At 39.2% G+C, this 13,566-nt stretch overlaps 1 protein-coding gene across 1 annotated transcript in view; it reads right to left on the reverse strand.

Moving 5' to 3' along the window:
* Positions 1-13,566, reverse strand: part of LOC119651817 (protein jim lovell) — a 118,498-nt gene that overhangs the window by 30,684 nt on the left and 74,248 nt on the right. The window contains exon 3 of the mRNA XM_038055607.1: positions 13,284-13,365. Coding sequence (XP_037911535.1) covers positions 13,284-13,365 — 82 coding nt within the window. The remainder of the gene's footprint in view (positions 1-13,283; positions 13,366-13,566) is intronic.

Genomic DNA, 13,566 nt, shown 5'->3' on the forward strand with positions numbered 1-13,566 from the left:
ATTATTCTGAATCTTTGCATTGGTATCGAGCAAGGATCAATAAATACAAAAAATATTGTCAGAAAGCTAAGTGGAAAACAAAGGGTTGCCAGAAGTCCCATAGTGGCGAAATCTCGTAAAATTTACACACTAAGAAGAACCTCTGACAATTTACGTTCCTGTCGTTAACGTGTAGAATAAATACCAACCACAGGACATAAGGAAAACTCGGAGAGATTGAAAGAATTCGGAGATACAACTTGTGGGAAGCTTAAGTCGTAACGAAAATTGGAGGGCACGAAATTCAAAACCATTTTTTGACACACCACGCAGTGCTCAGGGGCCGATTGCAGTTTTTTTAACGCACATATTCTATAGCATTTCTTAGAGATTCATAAAGAACTCAAGGAATAGAAGGGGTCGACAATTTGTTTAAAAAAAAACTTGTGGTGCAGAAATAAATTTCGAATGTTGTTAATTCGACTGACGGATACCACCACCGGTGTTCTCCGTGGCGAAGTAGGCCTTTGCCAACTATTTTTGACAGAATAGGCAAAATTCCTATAGTGGTGGCCCCGAACCGACCCCGAAGAACTCGCAGCAAATAATTCCGGGCTGTTTGTTGCGTGCCGCTCGTAGCGAGGACGGCGAAGGTTGGCTAAACCGTGCGCCTGTAGGAGCCAGAACGCAGCGCCGCGATTGCGGCTTCTATTGTGCAATTGCAAGGAGTCTGCCAAGGACGCCCCGTATCAGCGCGACTGGAATCATTGTTCAGACCGTTGAGCCGCCAGCCTCTAAGAAGCGGGAGCTGACTTCGACGACGTCGCCGCAGGGAGCTGAAGCCGTCGTCAAGAATCAATCGCAAGTTACAACTACTGCTGCGGATAAAGAGCAACAGCATCAACAGTTCGCATCGGAGGCATTGAGTGCGGGCACTCCATCGTTCCCGGCGCGAAATTCCTATAAATTTATACATTATTACATTTAAGTAAAAAAAAACTTAAATTATGCTTAATACTTAGTTGCATGACCTTTATTTTTAATAACGGCCTTACACCAATCGGTCAGTGAGTCAACGAACCGTTTGCAACGGTCCACGGGGATAGCACACCACGATTCTTGTACCGCGGGCCAAAGCCCTTTGTTGTTGTAGGGTTTTGCAATACTATGGTGGAGGTCTGGCGATTGCGCTGGCCACTTCAACACCTCCACCCTATTGTCTTGGAACCACTTCTATGCCTTTCTGCTCGTGTGTTTTTTGCCGTTGTCTTCCTCAAAGACCCATTTTATCAGCATTTCGCCAGAGGCATAACGCAGCATGATGTTTTCCAGAATATGTAGACATAAACATTTTGGTCCATCGTTGATTTTATCCAATATATTGGGCCTACACCATAGTACGAAAAGTAAGCCCACACCATAATGCTTGAGCCACCGTGCTTAACTGTACAACAGTATATTTGGAGTCAAAGGCAGAATGAGGTGGGCGTCTTACGTAGCTATGGGACCCTTTGCCTCCATACAAAACAATCTTGGGCTTATCAGACTATAAAATGTTTCTCCATTTCTCGGTCTCCCAACTTAAATGGGTTTTGGCGAACTGTAAACGTGTTGTTACTTGCCTTTTACTGAGCAGAGGGACTTTTCTCGTCCTTTGAGCTTTCAAATTATTCTTTCTTAATCTACGGCGAATAATTTGAACCACAGGTGCCACATCATGTTTGTCTTTTAACTAGATTGCCGTCATGAAAGCGTTCCTCTTGCTACAACGGGCTAACCGCCTCATTAATAAAGGGGACATTGCTCGCTTCCTACTTCGAGTTTCAGGCCTACTTTCGAATTTGGATGCATTTTTGTACTTTCCTATACTTTTTCCTTCCTTAATAATGTTTTTTTATGATTTCCCTTTTCTCTGGGATGCAGTGGTTTCCACGTCCCACCATTATAATAATATTTTATTTTTTGATTCAAAACTGATCAAAATCAATAAAACATTCGTACTTTTTCATTAAAAATATATTTTATGTTAGGTTTGGAGGTTGCCTAGCCTATAGGAAATGGTCTCACAATACCCTCCATATATCTGCTCAAATAGAGCTAATAATAGTATATTACTATGTTTTTTTAGAAACTGTTTGGAAACACCCCTTAAAATCCTAGAATCAGAAAATGTTGCAGTTGTAGAGACAACTATACCAGGTTGTTCAATAAGTTTTGCGGTTCGATAAGGAAAACTCAATTTTATGGTTTGAAATACACTTTATTGTTCAGTATAGTCTCACATCAATACACCGGTTCCGAAGAAGATTCCAATTTATGAATTCCATCCCTGAAGTGCGAATCTAGAAGGGCTGAAAAATGCGCTTCCACAGCTGTTATGACCTCAACATTTAATGAAAAACGCTTTCCATGCATGCATCTTTGAGGGTTGGAAATAGATGGAAGTCGCTAGGGGGAAATACGGTGGATGATCCAGCAATTAGAACTTGAATTCATGGATTTTATCCATTGTCAAAACGTTCCTGTGACACGGTGCATTTTCCTGATGAAAAATAATTTTTTTCTCCTGCAAACCTGGTTTTTTCACGATTTTTTTCCTTCAACCGGTTTAAAAGATTACATTAATATTCAGAATTTGTTGTTTTACCAGTTTGAAAGTAATCCACAAACAAAATTCTTTTTGCATCCCAAAAAACTGATGCCAACACCTTCTTGGCCGATTTCTGGACACGAACTCGTTTCGGAGCCGAAGAACCAGGTTCACTCCACTCTTTGCCTCTTGTTTTGATTCAGGATCATGGTGACACACCCAAGTCTCATCCATAGTGATGATTCGACCCACAAAATGCACTTTATCCCTTCGAAAACGCTCCAAATGTTGCTGAGAAAGTCGCATTTGAATGTGTTTTTGCTCCATTGTTAGCGAATGCGGCACCCATTATGCACACAGCTTTTTGAAACTTCAGTCAAAATATTGCTTACACTGCCTAATTAGATGCCTTGGGCTTCTACTAAATTTCTTTCAGTCACTCGATGATTTCCCAATACGATATCCTGCATTTTTTCTACGATTATTGGTGTTGTTGCTGTTTTTGCATATCCTTGACGTGTATCATCTTCAAAGTTTGTACGACCACGTCTAAATTCAGCAATCATCTTTCTACTGTACTAATTGAAGGTAAAGAGTCCCTATATACTTTCAATATCCGTTCATAAATTTCCTTTGCTTTAAAAACTTCAAAAAATAAAAATTCAATCATTGCACGATACTTGATTTTTTCTATTGTAAACAATACTGTGACACGTCGATACTAAATGGCTTGTAAACAAAGAATTAATTGACAGATTGAAATGAAACATACGTTCATATGAAGAGTGTACCAACATAACAAAAAAAAAATTAGGCTAGTAGCAACGCTCTCTCTTGTCAAACCGCAAAACTTAATGAACAACCTAGTATTTAACAGAGCATCCCTATGAGGTTTGGTTAAAATCCTATCATAACTGATGAAATTATAGTAGGTCATTGAATATTAGTATCACACAACTAAATAGTTGGTGAAATCCACTAAGAAATAATTTCAAGAAGATATATCCATGTTAGTATTTTTAGGAGTATATGGGTGCCTGAAAATATTATACTTCCAATCCTTGGGAGCTTAAGATCACTTTTTCAATTTCAATGCTTAAGAATATTTTTGTTTTTGAATCTATTTTTAATTTGGACAACTATGATTTCTTTATTCACAGATGGATCGGTTTCTAATTAAAAATACTGAGGGTTTGATATTCTGCCTAGCTGAGAAAAGTAAAACCTTATTGCCATAGTTTCACTGGGAAGAAGTTTCGGTTACTGCATCAGAAAAGCATATAATCACAGCCTTCTTCCCTAAAAATAAAAATCAATGATAAAAATAAGAAAACACACTCTAGTTTCTTATAAACTTTCCCTCTAACCAAAGAAAATACCATCTATCATTTAAACTATAATATAAAGCAGAAGGTCCACATGATTCAACATTCACATCCATAAGTGCAAAATCAACAAGCATTACAAAAACTAGAATAGAAATGAGGGAAGATAAATCATCTTTGCCTTTTAATAAAGCTATGTAATCTGACAATGTATGAAAGCAGAGTTATATACTGACTGAGTGCCTTCTTGCAAGCTCACTAAGCCTAACTGCACTTTAGAGTAATTATATCAGCAACTTTCATTTTTAATTCGAATTCTTCATGCTTATGCAAAAAAATGATTATCGTACTTCTTTACTATTATTAGTACAGACTTTGTAATATATGTGGATGTATAAATAATTTGTAGAGAGGTTAATTTACGGAACTAATAACCCGTATTTGAAATTTGCTCCCGGGAAAAGTGCTTTCTGTGTTGGACCCATGAAATGTGAAGACTATCATGGATCGTTGAATTTTTCCATCATCATGAAATATGGTTCTGATTAAGTGTTTTCCTAAAACATGAATAAATTATGTTTAATTAAACCCAGACTGTAACTTTCTTGGTTATTAGTGGTGGGAAATTACAATCTTTGGGAGCAGAAGATGATTTAGATAATTTAGTTTGAGATTTTCCTAATTTTGACAAAAGATATTTTGATGTTAGCAAGGGTTATGGTGATGACTTTCTATTTTTATCTAATCCTAGCATACTCCGGAATATTCTAGACTTATTTTCCCTTCAACAATCAACTGAGGAAAGCAGTCACCTCCTGCCTCCACCCCATCGTCATCACAATCTCTTCAAGAAACATCTACACATTTCAAGTACTTTTCCAAAGAGCAAGAAGTAATGGGTTATTGACTGACTGAAGAAATCAGAAAATGCTGGAGATTGCAAGGTAACGCAAGGCGAAAACAAGCGGTATGCAAGCATACCAAGTATAATTTTACACATTTAAAAATGCTTTCATATGTTCGTACATACAAACGTTTACCTGCTGGAGAGAAAAGTGAAAGCTAAAGAAAAGAATCTGAGTAATAGTATCGGACGTAAACCAATAATACATACTCGTGTACAAGTATGTTGGCACATTCTTCTGTTGCTGAATCATAACAACTATCCAGCTTTGGAGGAATGGTACCAACGGGTAACATACTAAGTATAGTTGCGCGTTTCATGTCATCTTGGCTGCATGGTGACTGAAATCTTTCAGTTTTAGTTTTTTAGGAGCCATTCAACTGCCTCCGGAGAAATGTATCAAAATAAATTTTATAACCGTTTTCAGCTTTTTTCCACACGTTTTCCGAGAACTGGAAGTGGTTTAAAGTTTTGGGTTTTGGAGAATGTTACCTTATCTCCGATCACCGTCATGATTTGCAAACACCTACTTCCATTCTCTACACGTGCCTGAATTAATTTAACTGAAATAAAATATAACGTTATTTGTCAATCTAATTTACATCCATCACGCTTTCTTTACAACTGTGAAGCATCCATAATCTTCCTCGTGGATAATTAAATGTGATACCTCTGTCCAACTGTGGGAAAGAATTCATTGCAATTTTATATCCTTTTATCATATGCGTTAGTCTTCTATGAATACTCATCTTCATCCAGTAGTACCGAACGTGTTTTGGAACCGAAAAAAGGGAATGAAGGAGAATAATTCGAAAAACTATATGTCAATTACGTAATGAATACAATTTTTAACTATAGTTACCGTTTCAAATTATGCTAGATGCCTAGATTTATTCCAAAAGATTAGCAAACAACCCTATATCAAAATAGATTTATAACCGAAAGCTGAAGCAGATACTAAGAAGGCTAAGGAAATGTTGTTACTATTTCTTTGTAAATATTTTAGAGTTAAGCACTGTACTAATATCGTTATGTAATTATTATAATTCCAAGGAATTAATCTATTCAAACTGAACCATTTGAAACTTGGAAAAAAAGCAATAATTTGTCAACACAAATATCATTTACATCCTTTCTTGAACCTTCTTAACTACTAACTTGCTACGAATGTGATACCTACCGTTGCATTATACACACATATATTTTCAAATTTGAACGAGACTGAAGTAACTGGCAGAGATTTAATGTTCCCATCTATTATTCCCCCCTCAGGGTTCGTCAACGATCCTTAACGGGTCGCTTACGATATGGGGAGTGGCGTTCCCGAGGTGCCCGAGCAAGTAGTTTTTACCCCGTAGCTGGAATAATATCTGCGTCCTAGGTAGTAGCCTCGAGAAAGTTTCCCGGTGAAGAGCGAACTGCTAATGACCGATTCACGCCGGGACACAATGGGAGTCCCCGGAGCGGTCGACAACTCCGTCGATGGGGTGATGTGAGCCCAGCTCTGCCAAGGTGGTAGTTGTGGCGTGTATCAGGAACCAGCATTAGTAGACCGCGTTGTCCCGAGCGAGCGCCGATCCGTCCGTGAGTTCCGGGATCAACTAATCATAGGTTAGGCCTCAGGGAATTGGGGTAGTGGCTTTGTCCCCGAGGGTATACCCATTCCTGACTATTGCGGCCCTCTCCCTTGCGCACAATGAGCTGGTAAACAATTTGAATGGCGAACAAAAACAAATCAAACAAGGAGATAGTGGAAGTGGAGAGCTAGCTGCCTGCATCTATTCCCAGCACGAAAATGCGCCGCTCACCCCAGCGTCCAGCGAAGGACTGAAATACCCGACGAGACATCGGGACGTGCAGACGGAGAGAAAGGCTCGCAAAGTGATGCGGCACCTGCAACGGAGACAGGAACCCAGACCATACCCCACAGTGCTATAATTGCGGAAAAAGGCACAGTGGAAACTGCCGAAACTAACCAAATGGTTTCGAATATAAACCGAGTGGGAGGGCTGTGGAATACCGTGGCGTAAGCTGAAGAGGAATGACTTATTAAAAAATGCGTGGCAGTTGTGAAGCGCAAGCGATCTGAGAGTTCCTCCAGAAAAACCTCAGCAAAAGGGTAAAAAACGGGCAAATGCAACTGGAGGAGCTCCTGGACAGGATTGCATATTATAGGCGGACATGAAGAGTAAGAGAAAATCCGCAGGAAACAGAAGCGAACACGAAGAACGAAGCACCAAAAGAAAAGGTGGGAGACAAAGTAGGACTAGACCGCCAGCTATGCTTATTAAGTCGGCGGAAAGCAAGAGTTTTGCGAAAGTCCTCAGTGCAGTGAAATTCGCTACAAGATTAAACCCGAAGGTAACGGAGCAGAAGTGTCTTCCATTGGCAAAACGAAGGCTGGTGGAGTCCTAGTCGAACTAGGCCCGAAGACAATAAATAAAGTTACGTTCTGTGAAGCAGTTAAGAGGTTTCTGGGAGGTTTTCAGGCTGGAACCCACGTGTTCTCTGGAAATCCGTGACCTTGATTGCCTCACCGAAAAGAACAAGGTAGAAGAGGCCATCAAACGCGAATGTCCGGAGGTAACCAACGCCCGGATTGGTATCACCTCTGCGAACTCCCGTGGCCAAAAACTCGCTGCGGTGGAAATTGGCGAGGGAAGTATTCCAGACGTAATCTTCGCGTCGAAATCACTGGTGTCGCTGGTGGACGGGTGGCCAGTTCTGGAAGACTTTTCGGCAAGCGACCATCAATACATTGCCTTCGAAGTGGTGGAGACAAACTCTCGATATGCGCCACCTCGATGCTCTTTCTGTGCACGGAACGTCTCGAAAGTAAGCACCGGGAGGTCTGTCGAAACTCTTGGAACAGGTGGGGCCCCGCTGGAAATACTCCTGGGAGGAGCTGCAGCCGACACTGTCGTAAATTCAGTTATGAACCTGATAAAGACGGCCTGCGGAGCCTCCATCCCAGGAGTGCATCGAGACGTGGCAAACCTTGGAAATCGCAGAGCGCTGGAAGGAGTGTCACAGGCTCCGATGTTTACCACAACGACTAAGCGACCGGGAGGAGACATATAGCATAGTGACGGAGTACAAATCAGCCAAATGGACACTCCGCAGCGCAATAAACAAGAGCAAAGCTCGCTGCTGGCTGGATGTGGTCGACGAGGTGAATGGGGACCCGTGGGGACTCGGTTACAAACTGGTAACTCCGCACTTTCCCTACTCGTTGGAAGGTGGTGAGGCTTGCGCTGATCCACAAAGGGAAAGGCGACAGCGAGTTGCCGTCTTCATCCCGCCCACTATGTATGCTTGACACTACTGGAAAAGTGTTCGAAAGACTCATCAGAAGTAAACTCGCTGAAGTGATATGCGCAAAATGGAAAAGGAAGATGACCAACGGATAGCGTTTTTGGATCTAGCAATAATAAGAAACAACAATAAACTCGAGTTTGACATATACAGAAAGAAAACTCACGCACAGCGAACCATACCAAGGATATCGAAACACACATATGGGCACAAAATGGCGGCTTACTACAGTATGATACATCGGTTGCTAGTGACACCATTGACAGAAGAGCGATTCAAGGAAGAAATAGCTAACATAAAAGACACAGCGGTGAAAAATGAATATAGTAGGGAGGAAATAGACAGAATGCGTACGTAAAAAGCAAAATAGAATAAATAGGGACCAACTCACAACACTCTACAAACAACAAAAAACGGATAATGCTCCTATCAGAGCGAGCATTACATTTTCATCGCTAAGGAGCAAAATAAGGAATACGCTCTCAAAACACAACATCGAAACAGTAAGCACACTAACAGACAACAGAGGACTAAGGTAGGTTCAATCAAAGACAAATTGAAAAAAGAAGGGATGAGTGGAATCTATAAGGTCAACTGTCCACAATGTGAAAAAGTATACATTGGCAGACTAAAAGACTAGTGACCACTAGATTCGAGGAACACTCAAGAGAGTACAACAAACGAAAAAGCAACAACCCTCGAAACATCAAGTCAATGGTTGCAAGGCATATGGTGAAAGAAGGACATACCCTAACGATGGACAATGTGGATGTTATAAAGCGGGTGTGGAAACCTCACCTTGTAGATGCAGCAGAAAGCATATACATCATCAACGAAGGGAGGCCGGTAACCTTAAATCACGACGAAGGAAACTGTGCAACGACCTGGTAAAAAAAGCTATGCAGCAGGTAATAAAAAAAATAAAAAGACGTGGCAAATATGGGTAGGATCAGTAAATTAATTATAACGTAAATAGTAGAGCTAAAAAGCTTCGGTATAAATAGGGGTAGTTTAAGATAGGTTAACTAATTAGGTACTAGAACTGAGGAAGGAGGTACGTGTCTCCAAAGCAATTGTATGAATGTTTGTGTGTGTATATTTACAGAATAAGAAAAAACACCTATTTCTTTTCTCAACTTATATTAACTGTAAAAAAAAACATGGACATTAATTTCAACTTAATAAAGTTTTGTTCCAACTTTTTACCACAGGGGAAAGATGGAGCTGGGATTCTTTGAACAAAATCTGGGTGGCCCATCAATTTCCTGTCATTATTTGCTTTAATGGACCATGGTATTCGGTCTGGAAAAAATGTAATCGCTTCAATCTTTCCTGTTTTTTTTAATAACTTTGTACGTGTACTTGTAACTACAATTATTTCCGCCGTTTCATGTAGAGCCTCATTAATGTTCATTGACAATCGAGAGGGTTTCTCAAGAATTAGGAAGTTTAAATTGTAGCGTTGCTAATTACGTTCAGATACTTACGCCGAGCAAACTAGAAGTTGAGAGCCATCTTAACTGATTTCGTTACTTTGTTTTCTACCGAAATCGTCTTTCCTTAACTCAGATGCATGTAGGCTGAGGCGGCCCTAATTTCAGGGTTGAATCCGAAAAGTGCATATTGCATTTTCAAAAAGTATAAAACGGCTAATAGCGTCCTAGAGAACGCCATTGAACAATTATATGCTTGGGCCAAATACAACGGGTCAAATAATCATAGGAGATTGATGGGCAACTCAGATTTTTTTCAAAGAATCCCAGCTCCATCCCTATTCAGTGGTAAAAAGTTGGTATAAACCCTAATAGTAAAATATTGAAAAAATTCTTAATTTGTAATGTAAAATTCTGACTTTGGAATGGACAAGTCTGAACTTGAAGAAATTTCCGAAGTTCATTTGGAAAAGTCTGAACTCAAAATGCAAAATTAAGAAATTGACTTGGTAAAGTCTGAAGATAATTTGGAAAGGTTTCAGAAGGGTGGTTTGGAAAATTCTGAATTAAATGTGCAAAGCCTATAAATGTATATATTTTAATGGAGAAGGTTTTCACGTCATATATATACGTTACTGTAACTCACCCCTAGGTGGCGCTGCAAGGAAATGAGTTCCACATCGTTCAACCAATTTCAGTTTCACCTTTTCAACCGATCGGCTGAGATAACTTTCAATATAATATCAGTTCTGCTCTAATCTTATGTATTTATTGATGTTATATATACAAACATAGATAAATTAAAATATTTGCGGATTTTAAATTTTGAAAATTATGTAAAATGCTTCCCAAAAAAAATGAACATTGGAAATTCATCTACCCATGCACGCAATACTAGCCTGTTGATCTACTGAAATATCTGAAAAAGAAGGCACGTGACCGTTTGCTAACTTCATTTTCATATCTTATAGGTTACTAACATTTCTCCGGATTTTTAATGTGATGTTTATAGCTGAAACGTGCAGCTGTTAGAACAGGTTTGCCATTCAATATAAAGTGTTCCAATATGTTTTTAAAAGAGTTTCTATGTTAATTACGGAATCTAGAGAATTGCCAATCCAATCCAAAGCAACGCTACACTTTTCCAATACCACAGAGAAAAAAGTTCATTTCATTTCAAATCTTTTAGACATTGACGTGAAAGAACACCTAAAGGATCAGGAATATCGATGAAGCCGTAATCAGCAAAAGGAAACAAACATAACAAAGCGGTGAAGGTGGTCGATTTTAGAAAGGTGGAGAAAGGATAGTGTTGCTCGTGGAAGCGGTTATAGCTGGGACTTCTATCATTTGGTTGAGCTTGCATTTTTCCTCAAAGCAAATTTGACATAATCAATAATATTTATCTCGTCTCCGCTCTTCGAATCTCTTTCATTAAACCTCGTATATTTTTTACTACTTTTCGTGAGCGAAACAAGTATCATTCGGTTGATAATTTCTATTTTATTTTAGATGTTTTTTTCATTTTGTTATCCAGTTTTATTAACTGTAGTCTCTCCCTCTTGTGCCATGGAAAGCCCGTTTAGTTGTTCCTTTCTTGTTTTATTTTTGCACAATTACACTTCCCGTTCATTTCATTCAAAATCTGCCCTTTCCAATATTAATTTCAAAAAATTATCCTCAATACTTTCACAGCATACAACCACATATTTTATTAACATTTCATTTAGTATGCTATTACTGTCGTGCTATTGCTGGCATTAGGAGCAACTAGGCGGATAGTAGGCATATTGGCCAATAGGCTGATACTTAAAACCGGGGAGGCCGACTGCATTTGAGATTAATTTGCATTCAGCCGAGAAGAAAACTTTCTTAGATTTACTTCTATATGGAAAAAGAGAGAGAGAATGCTTCCTATGAAACATAGAATAGTTAAGTGGGAGTCGCCGTTGTTTGTAGTACGTACAATAATAATTTATTAAAAGAAGAAAACCATATATTCCTAACTAGAATTTAGTTTTCCATTGGCACATATATCATACATATTTCGAGAGCGACTAGCTCCTATTCTCAAAGATTAGAAAAGTAGCATAGGTAAAATTATCTCTTTCAAGGCTAGTAACTTTCACCCAATGATGCAATGTTGGCTATTTAGAGTCAACAATTCCTTTCCCTTGTAGTCGCGATTGTTGTTCTCGAGATTTTGAAACACCACGTTAACCAAAAAAAAATAAGACGTAAGCCAAGAAGGTTACATAAAGAAGGAAGAAAATCCAGTGGCAAAAAGGGCAAGGAATGTCATTGTATACCTTTGGGGTAGGGATGAGGTAGCTAACTGATCCATGTGGTTAATGCATTGATGTGTCGGTGTCTCGATGGCGCTTGGATGGTTTACTTTGCCATAAACAGCAGTGTAATACCAAATGCCCGCAACCACGTGGGTGCACACCATAACATATTAGACCTTATGGGTGGAATTTTTATCTCTCTTGTATATGGTTCATCATGAAGTGGATGCGGACCCAGGACTCCCAGCATACTCATTGATGCTTGCGGTAGACATTACAAGGTTGAGGAGTTTTTCAGCACGGCGCTTAATCGTATAGTATTATAGTTTATATAGTTGCACCTTCCGCTAATGCTAAAAAGAAAATGCGGAATGTTCCTCTGAATATGGTGTAAGTGAAATAGTCTTGGCCATCATTTCACTCAAGGGGATTAGCCAAACTTTACAATCTACTCCGGGGAGCTTCCCATGTAACTCCTGCTGCTTCCACCTTTTCTAGAATTTTGAGAAACTAAGATCTTTCCCAAGAAGGGGAATCCTTTATCTGGAGAGCACTGTTTTACTACCAGCGCTCTTGGACTCGATGTCGATCGATGCATTAACAGTGCCAATTTCGACTTCGCTGTTTTGTACAAAGTGAAAATCAAAATATTCTAGAGTGAATAAGTTGAGGTTGCTCCCAATAATATCCTTTCCGTGTTCCTATATGCAAAAAGCGCATGGAAAGCTCCGAGCCTTCATTTGTCTCTGTTGTGTTAAGGGAGTAATCTGGCTTGACCAAATTCCTACTAGACAGCTATGTTGAAACACAGGTCATGAATTTGTAGATGTGTTGATTGGAAAACAGTAGTGACAATGGGAGTGCGATCTTTACCATGCACCGAAAAAGCAATCAACACAGCCCGCAAATTTCGGCTAAGAAGTTTCCGCTGGAGAGTTAGATAATTAAAAACAAAGTGCCCCGAAAGCTTTGTCCGAATTAAGCAGCAGCAACAGTTCAGCAGCTGAAAAATTTTGATGAAAACTATCCTTAGACCCCCTGGGCTCCTTCCAGTTAGGGTCAGGCACCAGAAGAATTTTTGTCCATACAACAGATAGAGCCAAATGGCGAAACCGATCACGACGAGCCGATCCCGCTTGTGAACGGGACAAAGGCTGAAGAAAAAGAAGAACACTAATATAATAAAAACCAGTAAAATGTTCTCCTGTTTATCTCGTTTTTCAGCTTAAATATATTTAGGCCAAGTAGAACTACATTCAGAAATAAGCTGATTTGACCAACTTGCTTTGGTAGGTATCAACTAGTTAAACTAATAAATATTTTCTTTTACAAAACTTTCACATACTTTAGAATTTCGAAATTTTTTAGCCCTTAAAACAGATTATATTTTGACACATGTCCAAGTATTTGAAAAGAGAGGCGGAAATTTTGACAAATGTGCAAACTTACCTTATATTCTTGTAACAGATTATTCCATTTCTTGATGATTTTGGATAGAGGTAATGGTACATTTAATTCACGCTCCACGACTCTGAAAAAAATCAAATCGAAAAATTAACATTGTTGATCTTTCCGGATTGATCCGATAATATTATTGAACTAAATTTTAGATATGGTTGGCGAGGGTTGAATGGTAACCGTATAAATATTAGATCAGTTTTTGACAGGACATTTTTCCACTACTTAACAAAAAATATGTACCACTATATTCGACAACATATTGTCATTTCTC

This window comes from Hermetia illucens, chromosome 3, assembly GCF_905115235.1.
Source record: "Hermetia illucens chromosome 3, iHerIll2.2.curated.20191125, whole genome shotgun sequence".
In the NCBI taxonomy this organism is placed as follows: Eukaryota; Metazoa; Arthropoda; class Insecta; order Diptera; family Stratiomyidae; genus Hermetia; species Hermetia illucens.